Source organism: Megalobrama amblycephala, linkage group LG11 (assembly GCF_018812025.1).
Source record: "Megalobrama amblycephala isolate DHTTF-2021 linkage group LG11, ASM1881202v1, whole genome shotgun sequence".
Classification (NCBI taxonomy): domain Eukaryota; kingdom Metazoa; phylum Chordata; class Actinopteri; order Cypriniformes; family Xenocyprididae; genus Megalobrama; species Megalobrama amblycephala.
The window spans coordinates 20141975-20169099 of NC_063054.1; the positions used below are offsets into that span (position 1 = coordinate 20141975).

General features: G+C 38.6%; 1 protein-coding gene across 1 annotated transcript in view; it reads left to right on the forward strand.

Annotated features, from left to right (window-relative positions):
• The window catches only part of brf1b (BRF1 RNA polymerase III transcription initiation factor subunit b), a 92200-nt gene that overhangs the window by 45425 nt on the left and 19650 nt on the right, over positions 1-27125 (forward strand). The window contains 9 exon segments of the mRNA XM_048206642.1: positions 210-336; positions 1773-1812; positions 2172-2267; positions 2433-2720; positions 18980-19048; positions 19275-19355; positions 19745-19797; positions 20413-20661; positions 20663-20685. Coding sequence (XP_048062599.1) covers positions 210-336; positions 1773-1812; positions 2172-2267; positions 2433-2720; positions 18980-19048; positions 19275-19355; positions 19745-19797; positions 20413-20661; positions 20663-20685 — 1026 coding nt within the window.

The following is a 27125-nucleotide window of genomic DNA, read 5'->3' on the forward strand; positions in this document are numbered from 1 at the left end:
CAAGAAAAGTAATCAGAAAAAATCAATCAGAATACAAGCGGTCAGCAGCCCTGTGGTATAATACTGTATAATGTAGTTATCGACTTACTGGTATCACCTAGAATTATAATACCGTTGCATCCCTAGTTAAAACTCATTTGATAGATTATGTACCCTTGATACCTGTACTATGACATTTTGCCAAACGTTTCTTCTGCACTGATGCCCAGACTGACAGAGTTTGAGGAGACCCCCACCAGTTCCCTGACCATTGATGAGTTTATGCGAGTGGACCTTGAGCAAGAATGTGATCCTCCATCTTTTGTTGCTGGAAAGAAAAAACTCAAGATGCAGCAGGTACTCATATGGGACATACACTAATGTTGAAAGGGTTGGAGTCAGGAGTAAGATTTTTTTAAAGAAATTAATACTTTTATTCAGCAACAAATGCATTAAAGGGATAGTTCACCCAAAAATGAAAATGTGATGTTTATCTGCTTATCCCCAGCGCATCCAAGATGTAGGTGACTTTGTTTCTTCAGTAGAACACAAATGATGATGTTTAACTCCAACCGTTGCCGTCTGTCAGTCAAATAATGGGAGTGAATGGGAACACAATCTATAAGAGTCAAAAAAACATGCACAGACAAATCCAAATTAAACCCTGCGGCTCGTGATGACACATTGATGTCTTAAGACACGAAACGATCGGTTTGTGTGAGAAACTGAACAGTATTTATATTATTTTTTACCTCTAATGCACCACTATGTCCAAATGCATTCAGCACTCGCTTAGTGAGGTCTGATCGCTCTCTGACAACAGAAGTAATGCCTAGCACTTATTGAAGTATAAGCACGAGACAAACCGATCGTTTCATGTCTTAGGACATTAATGTGTCGTCACGAGCCACAGGGTTTAATTTGGATTTGTCTGTGCATGTTTTTTTGACTCTTATAAATTGTGTTCCCATTCACTCCCATTATTTGACTGACAGACCGCAACGGTTGGAGTTAAAAATCATCATTTGTGTTCTACTGAAGAAACAAAGTCACCTACATCTTGGATGCGCTGGGGGTAAGCAGATAAACATCAAATTTTCATTTTTGGGTGAACTATCCCTTTAATGGGTTAGTTTATGCAAAAATGAAAATTACCCCATGATTTACTCACCCTCAAGCCACCCTAGGTGTATATGACTATCTTCTTTCAGATGAACACAATCTGAGATATATTTAAGCTCTTCCAAAACTTTATAATGGCAGTGAATGGGGGGCTCGATTTTGAAGCAAAAAAATTGAAGTGAAGCGATGGTTTTTTGTAAAAAATATATCCATATTATAGTTAAACATAATAACTAGCTTCCGGGAGACCCTTGACCGGACACATGACGTAATGACGAACACAGAAGCACAGAGGATAGAGGATAGACTTTTATTCAGCAAGGACACATAAAGTTAAAGTGGCAGTAAAGACTTTTACTATGTTACAACGATTTCTATGATTTCTGAAAAAAAATTCAGCTTTGCCAACACAGGAATAAATGACATTTTAAATATTTTCAGCTTACTGTTTTACTGTATTTTTGACAAAATAAATGCAGCCTTGGTGAGCAAAAAAACTTTTTAAAAAATCTTTTAAAAACATATTTTTAAAAATTCTTACCAACCTCAAACTTTTGAACAATAGTGTTTGTATATGTGTGTTTGACCAGATATGAAGCTATGAATATAAGATTCAGCCATATGAGACTGCTGCATAAATGGTTCTCTTAATTGAAATGTCATTGTTTCAGCTGGAGCAGGAGTTGGTCAAGAAACTTGAGGAATATCAAGGTTAGTCTGTCCTCCTGGAATAAGATATTGATTCTCTCTGTTGACTCAACAAGGCATCTGAATGCTCTCTGTGGTGCGTTATCTCGGCTACACTACAATCATTTCAAGATTTTTTCAACGATTATGAATAACAAATGCCCCTGTGGTTTGGAGCGCCCACCTCACCAACAGCAGCTGTTTTAATGATTGGTCTAAATATATTTGGACTATATGTCATATGTTCCATTAGCACATGTAATCTGAACATTGAACACACTCTACCAAGGAATCTATGTTGCATTCTTAATATCTGTGAGATAGATTGAACTGTCAGTCAGAGACTTCAGGCTCATGTGTACACGTGTGTACGTTGTCTGCAGGTGAGATCAACTCATACCGCGATGAGATTGAGACACAGCTGGCAGGGAGCAGCAGAACCAAACTGAGAGGGATTTATTCCTCCTACGCAAGAGAAGGTAGATCAAATCAAGTGCTCTGCATGTTTATTTAGAACAAATAGGCTCACCTGAGTACAATTCGCTGATGATTTGTTCTTAATAGAGATTATTGTGTGGTTTTATGCTGATGCACGTGCAGATACACCACTGTTGGTTTTAGATTATTCTCTAACACCCTTTCAGATGATGACTGTGTGTCCTTGGCCTCTGGGGTGACTGGGGACGAAGATCCAGAGGATGAGGAAATGGAGGCAGCAGCCCAACATCTCAACCAGGAGTTCTTCAGTCAGGTGCTAGAGCAGGGAGACCAGGGAGGGATGGAGGATCAGGAGGGGAGTAAGGATACGGTACCTCTCTCTAGTCAGTCCACACATGTGCCCCTGACAGCCCTCCTCGGCCCTCTTCCCAGTGCAGCCAGCCTTGGTCTAACAGACTCCATTCGGGAATGCATCGCAGAGGAGACTACAAACAGTGAGTGTCCCACTTCCTCAGCACAGGATATTTGGCCATTACTGCATACTGTGTTTATCCTTGCTGTTTTATATGATAAAATGTGGCCTTGTACTACAATCAAACCTTAAAAAAGGTCCTGCTTTTCTGAGATTATCCCTTTTTTGTGATAAAAGCAAAAGTTAGTTCTAGACAGTGTTGGGGGTAACGCATTACAAGTAACACGAGTTATGTAATCAGATTACTTTTTTCAAGTAACTAGTAAAATAACGCATTACTTTCAAATTTACAACAAAATATCTGAGTTGCTTTTTCAATTAAGTAATGCAAGTTACTTTGTTTTCCCATTTATTGACTGACAACTCTCCTGTTCCCATGTTGAGAGAAATCGTGAGTACGTGCAGAGTCGTTGTGTGCGTTGTGAGAACATGATGGTTATTATAGTTCTAGACTAAAAATGTGAGCATGCATTTTGATCATCTCACTTGCACAAAAACAGATTCAGTATTCCTCAAAATCAATAAAAACAGTGAAATGCAAACCCACAATAGCTAAATGTTAAATAACACAAATATACTTTATGTATTTAATCTCACTTTATTAACCAATGTCTTTGCTGCTGACATTCTGTGACCCAATTCAACCATACTAAGCAAAAATGACTCAAGAAAAAAATCACATTTGTGTTTCATTCAATGGTTTTTATTAGTTAAGTAAGAATTTTGAAAACTTTTTTCTCCTGCATCCTATTCTTCTGTAATCCAGAGTGGCAGCACAGCTGAAAGGTTTGTTTGAGCTGTGCCCTCTACTGTACAGGTGTAAAATTTGCATTTCCTTCAGTCTGAAACTTATTAATTTCACTTTTGGTGTCAAACGGCCTTTACATTTGCCAAATATATATATTCTTTTTGATATTAAAAAACAAACAAGCAAGCCCAGCCGAGGTGAATAAAAGTAACGCAAAAGTAATGTAACGCATATATATATATATATATATATATATATATATATATATATATATATATATATATATCACAGTCAATATTTTTTATATATTTATATAGTGGGTGCAGAACACTATCGTTCATTTATGAGCCCCATATGAGATTTATACTGTATATATATATATATATATATATATATATATACAGTGCAGGTGCGATTTGTAGGGGGGGACGGGGGGATGGGGGGGATTTCCCCCCTTCTGGTCTATGTATCCCCGCCTCTGCTGAATTATTTTTATCCCCGGGGGGATAAAAAAATATCCCTCCCGGGTGATGCTACTCCACAAACCACCAACAGAGCATATCAAATACCAAAAATAAAAATCTTTTTTTAAAACATCACCAAGTAAAACGCTGCATTTACATAGAACTGTCTCTTCAAATATATATATATATATATATATACAGTATAAATCTCAAAATACTACAAGGCTTCCCCCTGATACTGGAAATTATTAAAATCATGTCATGGTCATGGAAAAATCTTGGAAATAGTTCAAATGAATTCTTGTCGCAAACAACTAGAAAATTCATGGACGTTAAGAGAGTGTGGGAATCTTGTGTTGTTATTGGTAGCTGAAAGCATAATCAGATTAGCCAGCCAGAATTTTTAAGTTCACGATGAAAGCAGAACAAGAAAAAAAAAAAAAACGTTTGCAGTGTTAATCATCCCCGTCGCAACAACATCTTTTCTCTGATGACGTGCACCGGCGTGAGGGCTGGGCAATAAGGTGTTCCAATAGCCAGACGAGTTTCAATCCCTCCCTTCCAGCAACCTACCACCGACATGAAACTATTGCAGCAATTAGTAAACGACAACATTTGATCCATCTATTCAATACCCAGTGGAAAAAATCAAGTCCCGTCCTACTTTTTTTTCTCATTTGAGAAGCTGTATCAATCGTATATACGTCACAAAAGGGAAGGAAAAAAGGTCACAAAAAAAGCAAGAGTCTAGTGTTCCATTGTTTCATATAAATAATTTGAATTGCTTGAGATACAATTTTATAATAATATTATATTATTAAAAATATTTTTTTAAATTAGTCCAAACTTTCATGGTCCATTTATCTGTTAAAACTAAATATTTCCTGAGTATATCAAGCAGATTTTTTTTCTTTGTTATAAGATGGATGACCGTAAGAAGTGTGGTGAATGTTTAATCTTTAGGAAAGCTTTAACCCTTTGCTATTGTGAAAGTCAGCTCTCCGATGGAAGGTCTGCCAGACATAATCACTTTGAGCTTTTTGAAATCCTTTTAAGACATTTAATAAGAGCTGCTCCAATCTGTCTGCTTCATGCTGTACTGCAGAGGAAAAACCACAGATGTACTTTCTCATTATAGTGTTTTTATGCTGATCTTTTTTCAGTTTATAGAGAGCATATGATTTTAGAGATGGGAAACGTATGGGGCTTTACTCCGAGGTTATTAGATGCTGTCTTGTTTTACTTACACAGATGACTGTATTTGTTTTTCAATTGTCATTCAGCGGTATAACATGAGAGGATCCAGTTAAACATAAACAATTTTCAATTGAATTTTCAGCATCATTACTCCAGTCTTCAGTGTCACATGATCCTTCAGAAATCATTCTAATATGCTGATTTGCTGCTCAAGAAACATTTAATTATTAATAATGTTGAAACAGTTGTGCTGAAATCCTGATACATATTTTCAGGATTCTTTGATAAATATATAAAAGAACAGCATAGTTATTATCATATTACTCATAACCAGCACATATGTGGTTAAGCATTATTGATCCACAAAGCACTGATAACATTGAGTTAGACCCTTTGGTAAAGACGCATTGATTGATGTGTATTTCTGCAACAGATTACTTTATTTACCAAGAGCTTTAGATTACTGAAATTCATCAAAGGCGGCTCTGAAAATAAAATGTCACAGGATTCAACAGAATATCACGAGTTCCAGCAACACATCTCTGACCTCAGCACCTGCTCGCTAGCTGAACTCAGGCCATTCCCTTTTAACCTTTGACCCTGACCCCTGACGACTCCTCGACCTAGGTGTTCCCTGCAGCTTTAAGTGACTAGCAGCAGTGGTTTATCTGAACGCAGCATATGTCTCCTCAGGCCAGTGTAGGAGATTGGAGCCGTGCTGCTTTATTTTAAAGCGTTCCAGACTGTGATCTGCTGTCTGGGTGACTTTCCGTTGACTCTTTCTGCTATGGCAGTTTGCTGATACATTTCCCTCGTCGTTATTGTCCTTTTGCAGGAGAAGGTGATGATTCTGCTGGAGTGAAAGCCTCTTAAAGTTACTCATAAAGACGGCTTAATAGGGTTCCACTCAGCATGGGTGAATCGCTGCTCACAACAATACACACAGCAGACTATGTTTGTCACTCTGAATGTTGGCTTTTGTGTTTGTGTGTGTGGTGAGAGATGAGGAAAACATTTCAATTTTTCATATATTTTTTTTTTTTAAGCATTGTATTTATTTGGGTTTTTCCAGTAAATGGGAATGAAAAACCAGGCTTTAACAAAGCACAGTAAATAAATAACTAAAAATAAAACACATTTTTTATTTATTTTATTTTATGTTATTTTACATATTCCAGTGTAGCAGTGACTAAAATGCAGGCATTGGAAGTGCATTTTTAAACTGCTGCAGTGTGCATGTCTGCATAAATTCTGTGTTCTTTAAATAGGGAACGCATGAGACAGACAGAGACAAAGTGAGTGAGAGGTTGAAAGCAAGTGACCAAGAATGTGTGTGTGTCTGTGTATGTGTGAGGTTTGGCAGATGCCTCTCTCACCCTGACAGGCTGTCGGTACTGGAGTGTCTCACTCTTTCAGACTGTCTGTCTCTTCAGTTCTCTAGGGACACATGAGATTCACTCTCTCTCTCTCTCTCTCTCTCTCTCTCTCTTTCACTCTCTCATTTTCACTGCAGTGAAGAAAGTGACTGGCCATTCCACAGCCTCCTTTTCATCAAAAGCATCTGTTTCACTCAGGTTCACTTCCCACCGGCTCACCAGTTTTAACCCAGAAATCTCCCTCAAAAAGCATTCAAGGAGTCCTGCTTATTTAATCGATATATATTTTCCAGAGCAGTGAGTGCAGTGGAATATGAATTTTATCTGATGATGATAAAGGGGTTTGGAAGTCCATTATCAATTCTTGTTTTTTACTATTCAATATATTCCAACCACATACAGGGCTGGCCACCAGATCTTGGGTAATGCATTTCAGATTGTCTGTGTTTGTGTTAGAGAGGGAGAGAGAATGAAAACATGAAAATATGGGAAGGATTTTCCCTTGGGCTTGCTGTGGTTTTTATGAACCTTGTTTGAACTTTGCCATTTTAAATGCCAGGCATTAGCCAACATGTCCACGACTGAGAGGATAGAGGAACTTTCCTCAAAGGAGAGACCTGCCTGTTCTAACAAAGCTTCCTGGGACCCTCCCTTTCTTGGATCTCTTTGAACCCAGGATATTTTGATGCTCTAGTGTGATGAGCAGCTTACAGCGTTGAGAATCTCAGTACCGGAGTCACAGCTTTACTGAGAAAGTTGAACGCTCAGGCTTCAAAAGAATCTCAATTTCCTCTGCATGGACAGCATGTGTTTTTCATCAATTTTTCCAAATGACTCTGAATCATTCATGAGTACTGTTACTGTTTTGGAGCCATGGAGCTGGGCAGTTACAGTAGCACACATGCTCTAATACATTGACCTGTGTTGCTCATGTGTGTATCCAGTTTTTGACATTTTCTAATCCCGTCCCCCATTTCTTTTCTTCTCTATATACAGTGGGTACGGAAAGTATTCAGACCCCCTTAATTTTTTCACTCTTTGTTATATTGCAGCCATTTGCTAAAATCATTTAAGTTCTTTTTTTTTCCCCTCATTAATGTACACACAACACCCCATATTGACAGAAAAACACAGAATTGTTGACATTTTTGCAGATTTATTAAAAAAGAAAAACTGAAATATCACATGGTCCTAAGTATTCAGACACTTTGCTCAGTATTTAGTAGAAGCACACTTTGATCTAACACAGCCATGAGTCTTTTTGGGAAAGATGCAACAAGTTTTTCACACCTGGATTTGGGGATCCTCTGCCATTCCTCCTTGCAGATCCTCTCCAGTTCTGTCAGGTTGGATGGTAAACATTGGTGGACAGCCATTTTTTAGGTCTCTCCAGAGATGCTCAATTGGGTTTAAGTCAGGGCTCTGGCTGGGCCATTCAAGAACAGACACAGTGTTGTTGTGAAGCCACTCCTTTGTTATTTTAGCTGTGTGCTTAGGGTCATTGTCTTGTTGGAAGGTAAACCTTCAGCCCAGTCTGAGGTCCTGAGCACTCTGGAGAAGGTTTTCTTCCAGGATATCCCTGTACCTGGCCGCATTCATCTTTCCCTCGATTGCAACCAGTCGTCCTGTCCCTGCAGCTGAAAAACACCCCCACAGCATGATGCTGCCACCACCATGCTTCACTGTTGGGACTGTATTGGACAGGTAATGAGCAGTGTTTGGTTTTCTCCACACATACCGCTTAGAATTAAGGCCAAAAAGTTCTATCTTGGTCTCATCAGACCAGAGAATCTTATTTCTCACCATCATGGCAAACTGCATGCGGGCTTTCATGTGTATTGCACTGAGGAAAGGCTTCCGTCGGGCCACTCTGCCATAAAGCCCCGATTGGTGGAGGGCTGCAGTGATGGATGACTTTCTACAACTTTCTCCAACTTTCTCCCATCTCCCGACTGCATCTCTGGAGCTCAGCCACAGTGATCTTTGGGTTCTTCTTTACTACTCTCACCAAGACTCTTCTCCCCCAATAGCTCAGTTTGGCCGGATGGCCAGCTCTAGGAAGGGTTCTGGTCGTCCCAAACGTCTTCCATTTAAGGATTATGGAGGCCACTGTGCTCTTAGGAACCTTAAGTGCAGCAGAAATTTTTTTGTAACCTTGGCCAGATCTGTGCCTTGCCACAATTCTGTCTCTGAGCTCTTCAGTCAGTTCCTTTGACCTCATACATTGATTTGCTCTGACATGCACTGTGAGCTGTAAGGTCTTATATAGACAGGTGTGTGGCTTTCCTAATCAAGTCCAATCAGTATAATCAAACACAGCTGGACTCAAATGAAGGTGTAGAACCATCTCAAGGATGATCGGAAGAAATGGACAGCACCTGAGTTAAATATATGAGTGTCACAGCAAAGGGTCTGAATACTTAGGACCATGTGATATTTCAGTTTTTCTTTTTTAATAAATCTGCAAAAATGTCAACAATTCTGTGTTTTTCTGTCAATATGGGGTGCTGTGTGTACATTAATGAGGAAAAAAAAAATGAACTTAAATGATTTTAGCAAATGGCTGCAATATAACAAAGAGTGAAAAATGTAAGGGGGACTAATGCCTCTTGAGGGATGTAAGCCTCTTGTGGACTTATAACGGGGGGTTCACAGAGGATACGTTCTTACTAGGGATGCACAATATATCGGTACCATAGTGGTTATCAGCCAGTATTATTTATATTTTTTCCGTCGTGCACATTTTCACCATTTTATATTTAGCTTACCTTTAACTAAATAAAATTAAAGGCAAGGCAAGGCAAGGCAATTTTATTTGTATAGCACATTTCATACACAATGGTAATTCAAAGTGCTTTACATAAAGAAGAACCAAATACATAACAGTAAAAACAGAGAATTTCGCTATCTAGATGGAAGAGTTAGGAAATTTCAGGGAGTTTTTTATTGTCCGTCAGAGCGGATCTAAACGGATCTATCCATCAGAGCGGATCTAAATGAATCTTCCTCACGCAGAGGGATAAGAATTAAAATAATAAACTGTATGAAATAAACCCTAGTATAAAAAGAAGTATCTTCCATAACTTCAAATCAAGACATGACCATGTTGTCTTCACTAGGTGCAGACTGGGTCGCTCAAGACTTACCCATGGGTTTTTATTAATAGGCGAAGTTCCTCCTTCGTGTCAAGTTCCCTTGACTGTTAAACATATTCTGTTCAATTGTAATTTTTATGATGCTGCTAGAAAATGCTTTTATTCAGAAACATGTTTGTATGGAATATTTCAAAATGTATCACCTGAATGTATTTTAGATTTTCTATCTTATGTTAAGTTGAAATATTTACATAATAATGTAAATTTTATGGATTATGATATTGACCTTTGTGTTTGCCATGTAAATAGCCATGATGCTAACGTGGCGTAAAAAACGTAATCAAACAAACAAAGCTTCAACTAAATCTATTAAAAATTATTTAAATTGCATTAATTTAAATAAGAGCTAAAATAAAATATACATATTAAATTAAAAACTTAAAAAGAACTTAGCTAAATGTAGAAATTAGATGAAAATAGAAATGTTGCCTGTCAGCTAACTGAAATAAGTTTATGAAGTGCCAAAATGACTGTAAGTGAATTAAAAATGGATAACAAAATAATAAAAATATCCCAAGAATATAACAAAAGTACTAAAACTTACACTAAAATAAAAGCTAATTCAAAATATTAATATAGATAAATAATACTAACACTGCTTTGCCATCATCTATTCTAACACTCACTAAAAGTTAATATTCAGAAACACTAATAATTTAATACATTTGAACTTCAATGAACTTAACACAACATCTTAAAAATGCAGCGCTCATGCTGTGTAATGTAGCCTCTGAAGTCAAGAAAAGAATACTGGAACTAATTGCAAATAAAAGATGTTTAATGGCTCTAACATGAAACAATCCATTACTTGACAAATGTCATCATCACATGAAACATAGTCCTTGGAAATAGCTACATAAACCATAAACCTCCAAAGAACGGGGCAAGTAAACATACATTCAATAATCCACACAGACCGAGGCTAGACACAGGTTAAATAGGTTAAATAGCTAACTGAAACAATAGCTGCGTCCCAAATGACGCACTATACACTATGCATTTATACACTATGTACTTATGCACTATGTACTCCATCCATGTAGTGTATGAAATATATACGTTTATTTTGTCATTAAACAACGGAGTCTGATCCCCCCTCCACAACGTAATTAAAGCTGTGACAGTTGTGTAGCGAATTAACTCAAAGGGGAATATTAATAATTATTCATAACTCATTATGATTATTAATTAGTATTAATTTTGAATATGTGAATCAGTTAATTGGATTAACTTGATGTAGCTACATTAAAATTAATATTACAATAAATCTGCCGGCTGAGGAGAAATTCTTGATGATTCAGTCCGGAGTTGTAACCAATATCTTCTGCATTGGTCAAAGATAGGGGTGCGACGAGACAGGTAGCTCACGAGACGAGACACGAGATTGAGTTCACGAGAACGAGACGATATTTTTACACATTATTTTAAAGAAATCCTCAAAGATGATTACAAAAATAATCTCCAGGTGCATTTAAAATGTTAAAAACTAATCATCTTGTAATTAATGTCATTTCAGTTCTACTTTCTGAGTGTGAATTATCATATGTAGTAAAAGACAACAATATTCAAGCAATATTCAAGCACTGTACAGTACAGTATACTACAGTATTTATTAATCTTTGTTAATGTTAGTTAAACATAAAAATAGTCATTCATGGTTAGTTCATGATAGTGCATTAAGTAATGTTAACAAATACAACTTTTGGTTTTAACAATGTATTAGTAAATGTTGAAATTAACATTAACTAAAATAGTGTAGGAGTATTGTTCTTCCTTAGTTCATGTAAAGTTAACTAACGTTAACTAATGAAACCTTATTGTAAAGTGTTACCATAAAAATAAATAACAGTTTTCTTTTAGTCTTAAGTGCAATCAATAAGTGCAACCATAATCAAAGCACTCTCTCAATATTCAAAGTGCAAATAGAGACCAAATTTTTCTTTAAGCATGATACAGAGCTGAGAGATGCTTACAACTACACAGCCCAGCCTAAGATAGCCTTCATATTGGAAGATATTTGCATGCATCAGGGAGCCGCTTTCAAAATGTGGGGTATTGACATCGCGTTTGAATACGTGCTCGCGTTTACTTTCACTTTCGCGATCGCGCGTAATCCAACTGAATTAAATGTTTTTTTATTTCTATAAAAAGCAAAAGGACAGTGGAGACGTAATGTAAACGTAGCGGCGGTGGCATATTCTTTCCTAATTTCACCCTCACACTATCACGAGACTGCTTTTCACCTCGACGAGAAATCTCGTCACAATTTAGTCTCGTGAGATCTCGTGACACGAGATCTCGTCACACCCCTAGTCAAAGACATATGAAACAACTTGAGCTGTTAATTTGGAAAGAGTTCTCCCTCTCCTAGTCAAGCACATGGTTGGGGGCAGGGCAGGCCCAGGCCCAAAGGCCCACAGGCAGCCCCTGCAATCTCTGTGTTGTCGGAGAAGTAAGAGAGAGAGGGAGGAGCATTGCGTGCTGGCTTTAAGCTCTGGGAAAAGTCACACCCCTAAGGGTTGACCTGACCAATGAAATGGGTAGGATCTCGGAGCGGCAAAATTCCTCTATGGGGGCTTTTTATGACAGAGCATGATTAAAATTAGTTGTTGAAGAGGAACTATTAACGATTCTTGTAATACTGATGTGTTACGCAGGTATCAACATATCGTATACACAAGCATTTAAATCTTCTCGATATGAACCCATAGACCCTGATCATGGTATAATTGAAGTTACCTTAAATGTATCATAAAACATGTGAATACAATACTGAGTACAGTACAACAACAACAGTAATAATGGATACCATTTCCTGGGGATGTGCATGTTCATTTATAGAACAGTCTGTCTATAAATTAATGCAGGAAAGTCTGTGTTCTGTGGGAAAAATGCAGGAAAGATGCAGGTTTTCTGTTTCTCTTTGTCTCTGCTTTTCCACATGGCAACGCACACATACTTCAGGGCAATAAATCTAAGGCTGGTCTTCTCGGGGGATGGGGACAGACCCCAGAGTAAGTTTTAAACAATTACTTGTTTAATATAACAAATAATTGTGATTTGTCTCAGTCGTTACAGTTGAGTGCATGAAGTGTCCAACATTCCACACTTTGTTTTTTCCGTTAATTTAGTGCACCATCCGGGTATTTAAAGTGCCCTTTTTCTTTTTGGAATTTTCTGTGTGAACGCACTACTCACACTATTTGAACTTAAAAACGTCATAGAATAGTGCACAAGTACGCAAATAGGGATGCACCTAATGATAACAAAGAACACCTGGAACTAATAACAAAGAGCAAAAGAACTACAAAGACCATGAACACATGAATGGCAAATTTCAAAATAAAAGACATGAAAGCATGAACCAAACCAACAACAAACCTGACATGCTGCGAGTCCCTGAAAAAACTGTGACATGCATTGTAACACTCAAGAATGTCCATATAGGCCTCGTTTCACAGACAGGGCTTATACTAAGCCAGGATTAGGCCTTAGTTCAATTGACCCTTCAACGGGAGTTTGATTGACAGGCAATCTAACCAATCATAAAGCTGAATACGCCGTTATGTCCGACAAAGCAGTCAGGGGAGTTAGTAGATTAACGTTCGGTGGACTTGAACTTGAAAAATGGTGTTTACTGACATCTTTCTATGAAGCGCCGTCTAGGTGGTGGAAAGAACATTCCTTCTGATGTTCATTCTTGTTTATTTGATGCTATAAATTAACTAGTAGGAAGAGATGATCGGTTCAGGAGCTGCTTTAACTGAGGCGCTACTGAGACAATCTGTCACAACACATCAAAGAGCCACAAAATGGTATTTGTTTAAATTTCTTTAAAAATTACAAAATTTGAGACTTTGTTTATATCAAAAGTAACCTGCACTGTCTTGTCTGTCAATACATTGCTAGTGTCCCCTTTGCTCCGCCATGGGCATGGCTTGTCGGACATAGCAACAGTAACTAAAGGGTTAGCTTAAACCTTGTCTGTGAAACTGGGGGTTAGTGTATCTTTAAACAGAAAACAATTAAAAATGGCACAGACGGATGCAAGAACACATCCTAAAGTGTTCAAGCTCCTATTCCAGTTATAAAATAAAAAGTGAAATTCTCCTCCTGTATGTATTGAGGGGGGCATGTCATGAGTTTCCTGCAGCTGGGACACTGATTGATTACACCTGCTTGCAACTCCTCCCATACTGCATTGCTGCATTGCATTTACTGTTATGCACTGAACCTCGGCTATGGTGATGCTGCCTCATGGTCCAGTGCGCTCTGAGTGTTGTCCCTTCCCATCTCTCGGTTGTTAATGCCATTGCTACTCGCATGTGTAAAATATCGATCCAATGGTCTGCATGCAGTCAGACAGCTGTGCTTGATTCTGAGTGATTGGCCAGTGGCTCTGGGAACGAGGGAGAGAAATGGGAGACTGCGTGTAGATGGAGATGACAGTTAGTCTAGGAGGACATTCACTGAATGACGCATGGGAAAGCACAGCTTCTGCAGGCAAATACAGCATTTAACCTTTCAAGCGGTTGTGTTTGACGTGATCAAAACATGTTGAGGGATAGCGGAGAGCAAAGGGCTCTTTTGTAGTCTATACACATTTAGAGTTAACTGCATGTGTAGAATGTCAATGTGTTAGGGCAGATAGCTAGTTTGATCTGAAAGATACTGTAGCTGCCTACTGTAGCTGACCTGAAGACAAGAATACACACACACACACACACACACATATACTCTTCACTCCTTGGCCTGCTTGCCCATAGCACAGACAGTGAGAGCAGGTGGTGAGGTTGGAAAAGGCCCTTAGAGGTTATCATGCCATATTGCAAGAGGTTTTTTTTCCACCTTGTCCTCCTTTTTGTTTGTATGAGCGTGAAACACTCTCAATCCACAAGCTCTTTAGATTCTTTTTCAAGCATTCAGCAAAAAAAGAAAGTTTATATAATCTCACTGGATCTTCAGAACAGGGACTTGTCTTGTTGACATTATGAGAAATCTAATAATTCATTCACCAGTAGAAATTGATTAAATGTGGTTTAAAATATAATGGCTTCTAAAATAAATATCTTCAAACATTCGTTCTCTCAGTCTCAAAATGCAAATGTTGCTCTCAATATTCATTCATCTCTGTGGCATTTCATAGCGGAGCATCAAGCTGATCTGTTTATTTGCATAATGATTCACGATTCATTATGTAATCTGGATTAGGTTCAGTCAAGTGCACGCTCGGATTAGAGGCTCATTTCTCATTGAAATATGCTGGAGCATACTGCATTATGAGCATTTAATCTTGTTTTGCGTTCTTCATATCATCATACAACCAACATGCCAAGTTTTTGAAGAAGCCAGTAGAAAGGGACAGTTTGCACAAAAAAAAAAAATGTTGCCAACCCTGTTATTATTCTGAATTTTGAAGAAACTCTACAGATCTTTTTTGTGAGCGAATTCCAAAATGACAAATATCTCAAAAATAGAGAAAATCCAAGTCTTCTGAAGCTTTAAAATCAAATATGGTGCCACTGGTTGGATATCAATAATATAAAATCATTGTATCTCGTGGGTCTCATGATCAAACACCATTGTGTCATATTTGTTTTATGATTGAATAATGACTTTTTCTAAATTTAGTCCACAAGTTCGAGGAGTTTATATTTTGTGTTAATCAGAAAAGATACAATGTAAACCTGAATAAGTTGGCAAAGCTCAAAAAAATTTGATCAGTTGCCTCAATTTTTAAGTTAAGAAATTCAAAGTAGAACTGGCAGATTTTTATTTTGTACTCATATATTTTAATTGTTCTTAACTTGAAATGTTTGAGTACACTAATTCATACATTTAACTTAAAATTTCCATGTAAACTCAATGTGAACATTTTTATTATTGTAAACTTAGCTAGCTATAACAAGCTAATTCAGAAAATGTTAACTTGCTAATTTGCTAACGTGTTAACAATAGCATGGTATAGCACTTGCTGAATGAGTGCAGCAATATAAAGCATGTAACATACTTGCTCTCAAACCAAGCCACATTTACCACAGGCCAGTTTCAGTTAAACTTAAGTTTGTCTAAATTAAAGGAAATAAGTTCATAAAACTCAAAACAATGAAACAGTTCAGTTTACTTATAATATATCAGTTCTGAGAACTTGAAAGAAAAAGAAAGTGCTAAATACTCATAAATTAATTTGACTGAACTAATTTGTTTAATTTAAGTTTGTCCTATGCAAACCAATTAATTATTTTAAGAGTTAACACAAATTTGATGTAACACAAATTTGGAAAGAAAAAGGGTGAGTAAATAATAACATTTTTTTTTTTTTTTTTACTGATTTAATCTATTCTTTTAACCCTCTTCAGCTTTAATTTTCAGCTTTTATTTTTGTTTCCAGCAAAAAAGTTCCCCATGCAGATTTTATCCATGTTGGTTATGTTAATTGCCATGCTGACCAACAGAAAAGCTGCTTGGCTTGAAAGTTATTTCTGAACAGAGCTTCATACATCTATACTCTATTGACAATGGACCTTTTTTCACTGAAATTTCGCTAATGTGACTGACTGGCTGCACCTTAAGCCTAGAAAAGTTAGTGACTTGAGGTTGTATACCATTTTCATGCTGGTTGCATAGCTTAGCCTCTGTGACCTTTGGGTGACTTCTTTCACGTTTTTCATCCCCCTACGAAACCGGAGATCTTTGCGAGAGGCTACCATCATCTATCCAACCCCAATCAGCCACACGCCAACCTTCTAAAGAGCAGAAACCTGATCGTGCCATGTTGTTTTTCTTTCTCCCTTCTATCCAAGCCGGCTGTGCAATTGCTCTGGTGAAATGCTGTGATTTGCTCCACTGGGTTTGATATGTGACAGCCCCAGCAAGCTGCCTGCAAACAAGCCCAATTCCCTCATAGACCAGTGTGCCCATGTTGGTCCATGCCTGAGCAAGTATCCTATCTCCGTCTTATGGACGAGATACCTGGATTCAATTACAGTCCTGCTAAAGATTTAGAATTCACCTCCCCCTTGAAATCAGGTGTTGGAGGAGCAGGCAGTAGGAGAAGATGTAATAGACGGTGTGGAGAAGGCTGTAAGAGCGACCACAAACAATCCATATGAGACACTGGCTTTTGACTGAAAATGTGTGACATGTACATTGTTAGAAAAAACATACCTTACACAACTACATACTTACACACTTGCTTGATGAACGCATTTGAAGCACCCAGCCATGTTGCAATACTTGACAAGCGTCTTTGCATTACTATTGGTAAAAAACCTCAGTGTTCAAGGGGAGGATAGATTTACCTTCAAATGTCTGTGCTATTGAACTGGATGTCTTGTTATTCATGAAGCATGTAAACAGTTTAACTAAATTTAACCAGGAGTCTTTACACTAAAATATTAAGGCAGCTGCATATTTTTATGTATAAAGACCAATTTGATAATATAATTATAAATATTATAAAGACAACATGCATTTATATTGTCATTATACTAAAGAATATTATTAAAATATCTGTAAAATTTTGTATATTTGAATAATATATTTATTCTATGTACAGTATTTGTTTTCATTTTATAATAATATATTTATTTTAATAACATTTTACTGTTAAAGTAATGTTAGATGTACACTGCTCGGCCAAAAAAAAGTTGCTGTTTGGCATTTTTAATTAATTAATTTAAATTTTATTAATTTTTTATTTTATTTTAATAGGCAAATGCTTATAAGTCTATGGATGGATCGTTATTACATTGATTATTTTGTTTTCTAGCATGTTATATGTTTGGCAATGGTTCTTTTAACCCTAAAAGATGGAGTGTGTAGCTTTTCATTTAAACAACCAGTCCGTATCATAGCCATTTTCCAGGATGATAATGTCAAGATTTATCAGGCTCAAATTGTGAAAGAATGGTTGGGAGGGAGCATGAAGAATCATTTTCACACATAAATTTGCACCACACATGAGTCCTGACCTTCATTTCATTGAAAAACTTTGGGATGTGCTGGAATAGACTTTACAGAGTGCTCACCTCTTTCATTGTCATTACAAGATATTCACCAAAAATTGATGCACCTCTTGATGGAAATAAATGTTGTGATGTTTTTCCATCAAGAGGTGCATCAATTTTTGGAGTGTATAAATATGTATAAAATAAAAAATAAGAAATAAAAACTACTGTTTGAGTCAAAGTTAGAATCTATTTTACTGCAGTCTTTGAAGTTGTGTGATGTGTTTTAAACCTCACACATGCAAGTGTAAGAGTCTGAGATGAGGGCAGATTGTGACCCATTTTCGTTTGTCTCAGTTCAGATATTTAAATCTGTTCTCCCTGGCCACTCTTGCTGTGAGAACGTCAGAGTGTGTGAATATGAGTTGGATGGCCACAGTAAAGACAACGTTCATCTCTTTATGTTCATTTAATGAACATCTGGTCCTGATCCTCCAAGGCTCCACCAATCCAATCACACTTTTCTCAGGCCAACTTTTGCTTCATATTTGGAAAAAGCATTTTTGTCATATGAAAATAAGTCACAGAGAAAGTTTTACATGTGTCACTGTTTGCTTTAATTCTTGCTTAAGATTTTAAATGTTTTAAAAGTAAAGGTTAACTTGGATAGATCACACAAAACTGAATACAAATGGAAATCAGAATCAGAGTGTTTCTTTTATGTTATTTAGATAGTTTATACTTGATTATTGCATTCCAAAAGTTCACGTTTTTAATTTGCTACCCATTAGATTCCCATTTACAGGCAGAGATGCTTCTTTATTTTGTGATTGTTTTCTTTCGTCATGTCTATTTACAGCTCCCTCTTCTTGGCCTGATCTCATTTATATTAAAATTTTTCTTACAGACACTTGCTAATTGTATTCAGGTGGTATTTATAACACACATTTATGTGAACATAAAGGCATTGTATTAGCATACAGTAACATTGCTGTTCATATTTGCCTCAGTATGAGATTTTAATTTAGGGATTAATAAATGTGACACTGTGGATTTCAAGACGATTTGGAAAAGTATTTGAGGAACACACAAAATCCTTTCATATCACTGCTAAGCCTATTAATGGCAATTACACAACAAAGAGCTGGCAATGCGTGCATTATTGAGAGAATGCCACCAAAGTACTTCCTGTATAGTGTACCATTTCTGACAGCTGTGGATTCCAGTCAAGCAGGGCGATTATCTTCAGTTTCATTCTGAAATTCTGTAATAGAAACTCATCTGAATATCTTGCATTCTGTCTGGTGGTAATCACTGTGTCATGTACATTAGACTCCTCTTTCATCAGGTTTTTCTCATTTTATTAACGTATGTATCTTTGTCTTTCTGCAGTGGAAGATAAATCAGATAATGGGGAACTAGATCTAGATGGGATTGATGAAGATGAAATTGAAAAGGTATGTTAATTAATGGGTTTATGGATTTATGTCTTGTTTTCTGGTAAACATATTAAAAACATAGAAGAAAAAATTACTTGAGAAGCAAAACTGTGAAAGATAATAAGACAAATCTCACTAAATGTCATGTGAAGTTCAAAAAACTGTCTAATGCATCTAAACTGTCTGCATCCCAGAATTATCACCTCTTAGCATTACTTATCAGCATAGTCCTGTTATCTTCTCTACAGTACATTTGAATGAGATAGAGGTGGAGGCAAAGACAGAGCTGTGGATGAAGCAAAATGAGGAGTATTTGAGGGAACAGAAAGGTAAGCAAAAAAGAAAAGAAGAGCTTAATACCTGTGCATTTATTAACACAATACATACTCAAACACCCAATTTGACGTCAGAGGCATGTGTCTAACTAAGGGACTGCTCAGCCACATAGATAAAAAAAATCAGTGAAAGGAAGGATTTTGTTTTTTTAAATCCTCAATTAGCACAGTGAACTACTTCCTGCAGTTTCATCCCACGATTGAACCTTGTGAGATTAGTCTTGATTTTTTTAAAAATGCGTAAATGAAAAATACCTGTGACAACTAAAAGATTGACCTTCTGAAGTTAATCTTCTCAACATTTTTGTATTGCTTTTTGGGTCTACTATAAAGCACTCAATTTGATAAAGCCACTGTGCTCCCATTTGGTTTTATTTTTTCAGAAAAAGAAGAAAGAATAGCTAAAGAGAAGGAACAGGGGACCTATAAGGAGAAGGTGAGTAAGTCATGAGTGTGTGTCGACATGGGCTTCTCTCCCATTCCAGGGTCTTCAGACACTCAGCAGCTGCGGATCCTAGGAGACCACATACTTTCCATTTTAACTTCAATTGCTCCTCTGGTTTCACCCCAGGCTCTCAGTGTCGCCTCTCCTTAACCTGTCTGCTCTGACATCTGCACCGTGACTCCCAGTTGGGGTTGGATTAGCTGGCCCTGCTCTGCAGCTCTAATGAGGTCTTGAGTCTGATAGCAATTTCAGATAGCGTTGTCCACTTGCTGACTGTGAAGAGACTTGTTAGACTTTCGTACAAGAGGAACATGGTCAGGGGTGACCAGATCAGATGGGCTTGATTGCTTTTCCAGACTACTATGGGATTCTGTCACCTTTTTGTTGACAGCTGTTAGTCTGACATCATTATATCAAGGCCCAGTGGAGAAAATGCACTGTTTAAATGACACCCAGATGCCCCAAAAAGATAGCACTGCTCACTTAATAAATGAACAGCATGCTTTTTAGCCTTCAGTAACCGCTTCACTATGAATTAGAGCCATCTAAGCACTGACTCCAATGTTTGTTTTTCACTGTAAACCACTTTTATCCCAATTTGTCTAGCCAAAGAAGCCGTCCAAGAAGCGAGAACCAATCCTGGCCAGCACTGCGGGAGAGGCCATAGAGAAGATGCTGGAGCAGAAAAAGATCTCCAGTAAGATCAATTACGATGTTTTGTGGGACCTCAACAGCAAGGGCAGCGGGAGCAGCACCACCCAACAAGCCGAAGACGTGCCTGCCGGTGGCTCTGGACGCAAGAAGTTGACCCGCCGCAAGAAGCAGCCAAACAAGAGCAATCTTGGGCTCGCTAAACCCAGCAAGCCTCATGGGCAAGAGGTGAGAAATTAATGAATAGTGAATCTGTTGTTTGTTTTTTTTTACTTTGTTACTGTTGGCTCACACTGCGCTTTGCAACTTTTTCTACTTTTTCACTCCCAGAAACCACTAAGTCGGTCTTTATGTAGTAACGGGGACCCACTCCAAGTGGTAAAAAGCCTCTTTTGTTCCTCAAACAAAGGACATGATCAAAAAGGCTGTTCCCTTGCCCTTGGAGGACTACATTTTTCTTCTTGTCGGCCTCCAACATTTTGTCTTTGCTTTGCTCCTTTGGCTGACCTTCACAGTCATTTCCACCAGGAGAAAGCTTGTCATCAATTCAGTGCCAGGACTGTCTGTCTGCCATCACCTGGCACCCTGTAGTGCATGCTGGGAGCCTGCCCCTTCTCCAATTAATAGTCCTCCAGGGCTCCAAACGTCCCTGTGAGAGAAGTAATGAATATACGACAGACGGAGCGCAAGATCATGACTTCTCCACTTTGGCGTTGAAAGATAATTTCTCATTGTGTGATGTCTTTCCTCCAGTCCAATTCGTTAATGATAATTACTAATTTCATACTGAATGGTGAGATGATGATGAATCAGACATACGAACGCTGTCGGAGATCTCATATCCTGAAGCTTCGAAAAGACAATTTACTGACCCCTTTATTTTCAATCTTATATTAACAAACGTGTTTGAAATAAACTTTCTCATTAGTTTTATTAAATTTGAGATTTTTAAAATATAAATAATATGGATATCCTGAAGATATAAAAACATAGCTGGCTAGTGTGCTAGTCTTATCATTTGCTTTGTCTGGTGGGACTGTAATATATTTTTAAAAATTATTATTATTTTTGTTACATTACCTTTAAAAAGTTTGGGGTCGGTAATTTTTTTTTTTTTTTTTGAAAGAAGGGTCTTATGCTTACCAGTGCTACATTTATTTGATAATAAAATCAGTAAAAAAAAAAAAAAAAAATATTACAATTTAAAAAACTGTTTTCTGTTTTAATATATTTTAAAAAGTAATTTATTCTTGTGATGACGAAGCTGAATTTTCAGCATCATTACTCCAGTCACAGGATTGTTCAGAAATCATTCCAATATGTTGATTTGGTGCTCAAGAAACATTTCTTATTATTAAAAACAGTTGTGCTTAATATTTTTGCTGAAACTGTTGACAGTTTTTCAGGATTCTTTGATGAGTAGAAAGTTCAACAGAACAGCATTTTTTTAAATAGAATTTTTTTTGTAGCAATAATAATAAAAAAAACTTACTGACCCCAAACCTGGCCAAACCATCAGAGGCCAGTATAAAAATATTGAAATCATCATAGTCTGATGAAACTGTGGACCATCTTGAACGATAAACTTGAATTTAGTTCCAGCTCCAGTTGAGAGAGCTTGTTCCCACCCCAGTTGAATCATGGGAACATTTGTAATGAGCTGCTATGGGAGGGCAAAGAGTTCTCAGTTTTGTTGCCACGACTTGCAAGTAGCAACTGTCTAAGACATTTCACGCAGTACTTTTAGAAACATAATGGTTCAAAAGAGCCAGTAGCCCCTTTTCTCTTTTGGATTTACTAAGTGTGCAGAAGTAAATGCCTAACATTGCCCAATTGCTCAGCATTCAAAATGCATGCAGTGCTCTCTGTCACAGAACTCTCACTCCAGCTGATCAAAGCACATTTCTTCGAAGATATTTTGGTATATGAACTGGTATATAAGCTATTTTGGGGGCTGAATAGACTAACACAGATCTATTTGCTTGCATAAAAATGCTGTTGTTACACTTCTTCACTGCCTTTAGTAGCTCCCAGACTTCCATCCCCCTTTACCAGCCTCAAACACCAGCTGCCAGATTAAAACTCTGCACAACCTTCAGACTAACAGCAACGGAGAAGCACTCCTCCTGAAAGATAAGAAGATAATTGCCATCCAGTTTCTTTTCTTTAATTTCTTTCCTCCTTTTTCACCTCTTCAAACCCTCTTCCTTTTCTACCCTTGTCTTTTAGTAAAGGCTTACCGTTCTTAAAACTGTTGGGATTTGCTTTTTGAAGTGTAAATCTGATCTCGATGCGTGGGGATGACCTGTCTATGCCTCTCTTCTCGGCAAACCTCAGAAAAAGTGACAGCCCGACAGAACGCTTCACCTCCCAGCTCCAGCGTGCTGCCTGATCCTGTTTCTGATCCTCGTTTTACAGTAACAGCTACCTCTTTGAAATCAGAGTCGTTTGAGGAGCAGTGTCGACGCTGGGCACTTGGGAGCGAAGAAGTATACGTATTTCTGCTCTCTACCAGATCCAGTCTGGTTTTTTAGCTCCGTGACAACGTGAGTGGAGATTGATTTGTAAATGTTAGCTTAAAGTCAGATGGAATGAGTTAGAGTTGTTCCTGAGATGTGCTTTCCACCAGGCCTACACTGAGTAAAGTTCACAGCACCTCTCATTTATTTTGCCAGGCACATCCAGAAATAGCCAATGAGCCTGTGTGCCCTGATGCATTTTACAGATCCTCCCTTTCTGTTTGACCCGGCTCAGTTTCCCATACTAAAATGTCATTGTTTCCACCCTAACATTAGTCCACTTCCAGCAGTATGGCTTTTCACTCATTATTAGAGTGGGCTCTCAGTGTCCATACTGTTAGAACCCGTCATCTTGCGTTCTAGAGGGCAGGAAACCAAGGCAACCGACTGTATAGTGTGTCATTCGGTCCGTCTCAATGGAGCTCCTTGTCGTCAAAAACCTTTCACCAACTCCTAGCAACTAGATCAGCAGAATGAGTCATTTTGTTTGTTTCTAGCGTGGTCATGTTGACCCAGGACCGGCATGGAACCGTCTAGCGGTAAAGCAATGTTGTTCTCTAAAGACTTTTGTCACAGAAAATCTCTAGTGGTTGGACTTTAGGCCTATGTGAGAGAAGACGGTAGAAAGGACTTTTTAGGATCATCTTGTGCCTGGTTCTCGACCTCTAAGCTTGGTGAAAAAGGTTTTAGGCTGGGTCTCTCAGCATGGAGGGCTCTATTGTTTGAGGATTCCATTTATCAGTGGGTTGAGATCTGAGTCCGGAGGATATCTGGTGGTGGGAGTAAGGGAGCCACATCCTGCTGATGGGAATCATGTTTGGTCGAGACAAAGCAGCTGGATTGTTTCATTTAATCTTGTAAGGTCATTAAGAAATAACTTTGGATTTTAGAGTAGCCATAATGAAATCACAATAATAATGGAAGAAAATCCACAGCTGATCATAGATCTACAAGACAACCCAAATACTAGAGATCAAAACTGCTCGTAATTGCTGTAGTTAAGTAATAATTTTGGTAACATAACATTCTGACACCAGCGACACCACACTTTTTTTTAGCATTCTTGGGTCTATAAGTATTTTCACATTCATTGTCTTCATAGGGATTTCAAAAAAAGCCATGAACAAAACTGCCCAGCTCTGAAAATCAGAGAAAGTTCAAATGTTTAATTGATGTCTGTAACGATGTTCGTAAATGTGGGAAGAAGGAGGGGGGAACCGGCGAACATTCAACGTAACTTTAATGTAAAATAAACAAAGAACAAAACGAAAGTAATGCCGGCAGACCCTCGCGGACGTCTGCCGGCCACACAAACATAATAAAACATAACGTAAAGTCCAGGCCTGGTCCTCTCTCGTCCTTCACGGTCGTCGCTCCTCCTTTTATGCCTCCGGAGCTCCTCCGTGAGAGACTCGAGACTCGCGCCGTTCCCTCACGGCTCTCGCCCGCCCTGCTCGTCACATACCCCCATCGCCCCTCGCAGGCCGGGGGGTACTCCCGAGACTGCGCTCTACTCCCCCCCGGGGCCTGTCTCGGCGGCCGCAGCACCTGGGGGTAAGGACAGACGAGACGAGAGAAAGGAGACGGAAGCAAGGGGAGCGACAGGACGAGAGAGGGGAGAGAGGAAAAAAGAGAAAAAAAAATTCTTGGTCCGGTTCCCCAACACACTGTTGCTCGGTCCTCAGCCAGCCGGGAGGCTCTTCCTCGCGGTGCCATGCGGTGGCACTGGACGCTCGGTGGACGGCCCGATCCTCGACCGCCTCCTGGCGGCCGGCGATGGCTCCTCCGGACTGAGGGCAGCCGGCAGCGAGTCCCCCGTTCCCTGCTCCTCCCCTTTATGGCGGACGGCAGCAGGCTCCGGCCCACGGCAAACGGCGGCGACTCCTCCGCTCCCTCTTGGACGGCAGCCACCCCACCTCGTCCCAGGGGCACAGCCTCGAGCTCTCCGTCCCACCTGTCACTAGGCTCCAGCACCACCGCCTCGGCAGCCTCTCGCGGTCTACACACACTCCCGCGCTGCCCGAACTCCGCAGCACCGCGATCCCCCTCAGCAGCGAGGGCTCTTCGACAGCATGTCCCTCCTTCCTCCCGGGTTTCGGCACCAATGTAACGAAGTTCGTCAATACGGGAAGAAGGAGGCGGGAACCGGCGAACATTGAACAAAACTTTAATCTCAAAATAAACAAACAAAACGAAAGTAATGCCGGCAGACCCTCGCGGACGTCTGCCGGCCACACAAACATAATAAAACATAACGTAAAGTCCAGGCCTGGTCCTCTCTCGTCCTTCACGGTCGTCGCTCCTCCTTTTATGCCTCCGGAGCTCCTCCGTGAGAGACTCGAGGCCGGCGCGCCTCGCAGGTGATGCTCATTATCACTCGCGCCACCGGCCTCGCGCCGTTCCCTCACGGCTCTCGCCCGCCCTGCTCGTCACAATGTCTTTCATGTATCAATGAACTACTGCCCATGAAGCATTGCGAATGATACAGTACTATTGATTTATTGATATTTATTATTAAAAATATAAAATTAGGTATTTTTGAAGTAGAAATAAATGGTATAAATAGTCAGGTACTACAGTCAAACCAAAATTTATTCAGACACCTTAAATTAATGAATATGTTTTATTCATTATTACAGTTTATTCACTATAGTTAAAAAAATAGTAAAATATATGACAAGATCTCAGAGTTAAACTGTGTCAGAAAAATTTAATCTTAATTATGTCAGATAACACTTCAGGTCAAAGTATCTGAATAATTATTGGTTCCAAATTTTTATCAATTTTACTGGTAGTCCACTGTATGAAGAATGTTTGGGTATAATATGTCACAGTATACTTTATTTTGCTATCCTCACTTACATAAATGAACTATAGTGTCCTGCACCCACTAGTAAAAAATATTAAAAATTATATCTTGTGTCTGAATAAGTTTTGGTTTGACTGTGTATGTAAATATTTGAGTTGTTTGTTGGACATTGATTTGATTGTCATTTGCAATTATGGGCGTGGCTCTCGTTTCTTTGACTTCTCTGATTGGTCAATTCAAGGCGCTGCCATGGGATTGTGGACAGTGTATTATCCACAATATTTTAAAAAATCATGTTGAAATCTCACAGACTCTTGGTGTCTACAGAAGTACACTACTTTGATGTTTTTGAAAGAAATCTTACCAAATGCTCACCAAATCAGCATTTATTTGATCAAAATACATTTAAAACAGTAATATTGTGATATATTATTACAATTTAAAATAACTGTTTTCTGTTTGAATACATTTTAAAATGTAATTTATTCCTGTGAATTTATTCCTGCATAATTACTCATGTCTTCAGTGTCACATGATCCTCCAGAAATCATTCTAATATGCTGATTTGCTGCTCAAAAAACATTTCCTATTATCATTCATGTTGAAAACAGTTGTGCTGCTTCATATTTTAGTGGACACCGTCATTTTTTCAGATTCTTTGATGAATAGAAAGTTTGAACGAACAGAATTTATTTGAAATAGAAATCTTTTGTAACATTATTGATGTCTTTACTGTCACTTTTGATCAATTTAATTTAAATAATTAAAATATACTGAATGAGATTTTTACTTCCAAAACTTGCCTGTTGTGCCATATAGGCCTCCCACTAAGTCTTCTTCACACCTGTCACTCACCTCTGCAGATGTTACAAGGCCAGGGTTCTGTAGGTGATGCCGAGAGGCCATCTTGAAAGCTTTGCGAGCTCTCTTACCTTTTTTTTCCATCTGCACTAGAGTCACAGAGGGAGGTTGACACAGTCACAGCACACTTCTCAAGCTGTGTCAGCAGGAGTCTTCTCCCACTCATCTTCCCTGACTGACTTGAAGCCGTTAATGGAAACTTTTTTTTTTCTCTCCTGGTGGCATGGAGCAGGTATGCATGTACAGATGTTATTATGATTGCAGGTGATAGATCCTCCTGTGCACTTTCCTTGCCACTGCAAGGTTTTGATCGCTTTGTCGAACACAAAGCGCTACAGGTTTTGGGCGAAAGCTGTTCCTAAGCAGCGGCCCCTTTGATGAGAAGAAAATTGCTACTTGCTCCACGGAGGCTTTGCGGCATGTCAAATTCTTCATGTGTGATCGGTTCAGGGCGTTCTCACTCCCACACACTGTTTTGT